The sequence below is a fragment of the Temnothorax curvispinosus genome, unplaced genomic scaffold (assembly GCF_003070985.1).
Source record: "Temnothorax curvispinosus isolate PA1 unplaced genomic scaffold, ASM307098v1 QBEX01004468.1, whole genome shotgun sequence".
Classification (NCBI taxonomy): domain Eukaryota; kingdom Metazoa; phylum Arthropoda; class Insecta; order Hymenoptera; family Formicidae; genus Temnothorax; species Temnothorax curvispinosus.
Genome location: NW_020214248.1, coordinates 6,172 through 9,630, shown reverse-complemented (window position 1 = coordinate 9,630; position 3,459 = coordinate 6,172). Strand labels below are relative to the sequence as shown.

Sequence of the window (3,459 nt, the reverse complement as noted above, 5' to 3'; positions counted from 1 at the left end):
CACAAGTTTTTATATTCTGGAAACGATACAAGTGTCTTAAAATACTTTTTACTTGTTTCTAACCAGCATAAAATATCGATACTACCCGAATAGTATAAAAGCTACATTTGGATGGAACGATAACAATTTAGACACCCTACCTCTATAATTATGTTAAAAAATCGTCAGATATACTGTAATATAATCGCCATATTTTTTTTCACAGAAATACTAACGCAAATTATTCGGACATTGTCACTAAAAAATTAGATGAAGATAGTTTGTAATCATACAAAGATACTGTTTAGTTAATGTACACATCTTTTTAATTCACATATCTCTCATTTACTACCGATCATCATTTCATAATGATACATTTGCAACGAAATAGATACGTCAGCAACATTCGAAACCATCGACTGGAAAAAGCATTCTTCTTGGTCTATTCGTTGTGACGGATAAAATCGTATAATTTCAGCACTCAGCAGTGGATTCACTTCAATTGATGCGATTTTAAGACAGAGCTTAACTCAATGAATCCTCGTCGTTACTAAATATGCTTACAAGGCCTGTGAATAGCGCATAATTTCCCTGCCATGCGCATATCTTTCTTTTTCGTGGCTGTATCTTGATTAGGCATCATCTTGTCCGCAATATGCTTATAGACTTTTCCATTCAGCATTAACGTAAAAAAGCCGTCGTACCATCTGAAATCGTTATATATAATTGTCTCGTTATAATCAATTTTATAATAAGTGTTTCCTCTCCGATAGCATAAACAAAATTAATTTTAGGAAATCTAAATTATTTTATCATTTTCTGAAAGTAGAATAAAAAACGAAACTAAAAATCAAGTTCTTTTCAAATAATAGACAACTTGAATTAATTATAATTAATGTTTATAAGAACAATTTTATATTACTATTAAAAAGAATGTTTAGAGCACTGATTACACTTACATTTTCTGGTTAGCGCTTATTTTATGACATGTTGTATTTTCCAAATTTTACTTCCAAAACACAGAAAATACCTTCCAGCCTGTGATGACACCACGTATACGCCAACGAACCTGCACGGTATCGTTTTCAGAATGCATTGTGATCTTTAGGATGTCAAGCTTGACGTGTGCAAACTTCATATGACCAATGAACCTTAATAGTATCAATTGCTTCGCATAACTCACAAGTTCCCTGCAATATTTTTTAAGCATATTATGAGAAAATGGAAATACTTAATGCTAAAAACTCTCAATTGCTTTGAATACTTAATAAAATTAATTTTCGTTACTCCTCTAATATTGTTGATAAAAATTATATCATAATGGATAATAGGGACTCAATTCACAAATATTTTAGCATAAAAAACTTGCCTACAATACAAATTGCGCTACAGAACACTTTCTCGTTCTTTTCAACTTTTACAATTTACAAGACAGCATATACGTACATACATGTGCAATTTTGGATACACCTTCCTTCTTAAAGATCTCTTCGGTATCAGCTTCCTGCGGTCAATATATAGCGGCAAAATTGTATACCACGTAGTTGAATATAAAATGTTCCTGCGTGAGAAAACGAGAGAAAAGGAGGACATTTATAATAGGTAATGACACACGATGCAAACCACGCAATAGTGTAAATTCGGGATTGGGGGAAGAAAGAAGGGGTAAAGGAAAAGAGATTCTTACAATTAGAAGCACTCTGTAGCAACTCGTATTATCTAGCACAAGAGGACCTCTTGTGCTAGACAATTATGCCTCAACAGTGTCTGACAATGAGAATTATTATATTTTGAAGACGCGAGATTGTACATTCAAAGCATCTAAGTTAACGAAAGTAAAGTACAATTTAAACATACTTCGGAGAAATCTTTATTACGCGATAGTGCCTGTCACAACGTGCACATAGATACAGATCACTTTCTCGTTCTCCTAATTTTTACAACTTTTACAAGACAGCATATATGTATACGTACGTGTGCGATTTTGGATACACCTTCCTTCTTAAAGAAAATCGGCATCAGCTCCCTGCCGTCAATATATATTTCACTATATCACTATATCTATCACGCGGCGATGGTCACGACTGTCACTATCTATTTATTTCTAGGTTATCGCTGCATTCCAGCATAAATTTTAACAGCTTCATGCGTCTGTGATTGAGAAAAAAATCTGATAAGTACCAGCTCAATATAATGCAACATATACATATACGAATATGTATATACATTTTAGATAAAAACAGTCAGTAAACTTTTATAAAACAATACTCTTTGAAATAATACAAGCAATAATATAATTTTTATAATTACCTCTCTATATTATATTTTAAATGTGCATGAATTTTCTTCTAACGATATTTGTAATGTTATCAACTTTTCACGCTTGTTGAATATATTTGCACCATGAGCACCAATAGCTAATCCCATCATATCTTCTCGAATATTTTAAATTTATCGGTATATCTAAAATAAGACAAATTTTACATAATGCAAATGCAAAAACAGTAATTGTTACTTACGTCTGCTTATATATAATATACGATATATATATAAAATATACGATTACAAAGATAAATCTGTATCAAAAATCTATAGTTACTGTAACGTATATCAGATTAGATTTGTACGAGCAAGCAATAAATATTGAAACATTACAAATGACGTTAAAATATATTAATATGTAAAATATAATTTATATATATATTTATATAAATAATCCCACTAACCTCGCGCAACCGATGCCAGCTGTCACATCACACGACACATACATATTTATATAAATAATCCCACTAACCTCGCGCAATCGATGCCAGCTGTCACATCACACGACACATACACATATGTATATATACATACATACACGCACGCGAAACTCGCAGCGCGATCTCGATCGCCGCATCATATCGACCGCACGCACGCATCGGCCAATCACGCACGCGGAAAAGCGGCAACAATACTATTCGACCACGGGCCAACTTCTCGCGTCTACATGGATTTTTTTATTATAGACTAGCACACACGCGCGCTACGCGCGCGCTTCAAACTTTTTTCGTTTCATTTCACCTTAAAACACTCATCCCACATCACCATTTCTCTTCGTTAAAATTTATTCCCTTTCTCATCCACTGTACCAATTTCCATTCGCCACCTCTCGTTTCTTATTTTCTCTCCGCTCACTTCACATATCTGTCTCTCCCATATTTTGTTTTCTTCTTTCTCTTTTACTTTTCGCATAAGACTTATCACACTTTGCTTCCTCGGCTCTCATTTTTTTCCTCACACTTAACTACTCCTTACACTGCACTAACGCGCGCGCCATCCATGTCCATATATTTCCCGTTATATTTATTCTAAAATATTTATCCCATTCCACTATTTCTCTCCGTTAATTCATTCCTTTTTCTCCTCTAATGTACTAATATCTAATCGTCACCACCTCCCATTCCTCTTCCCTCTCCGCTTACTTCACGTACTTATCTC

At 33.7% G+C, this 3,459-nt stretch overlaps 1 protein-coding gene across 1 annotated transcript; it reads right to left on the bottom strand.

Moving 5' to 3' along the window:
• Positions 1–609: 609 nt before the first annotated feature.
• LOC112453529 (uncharacterized protein C6orf136-like) lies at positions 610–2,745 on the bottom strand. The gene is made up of 4 exons (XM_025014321.1): positions 2,706–2,745; positions 1,430–1,540; positions 1,010–1,169; positions 610–686 (listed from the first exon to the last, which is right to left on the bottom strand). Coding segments are annotated over exons 2-4 (210 nt in total). The 5' UTR covers positions 1,432–1,540; positions 2,706–2,745; the 3' UTR covers positions 610–638.
• Positions 2,746–3,459: the final 714 nt, after the last annotated feature.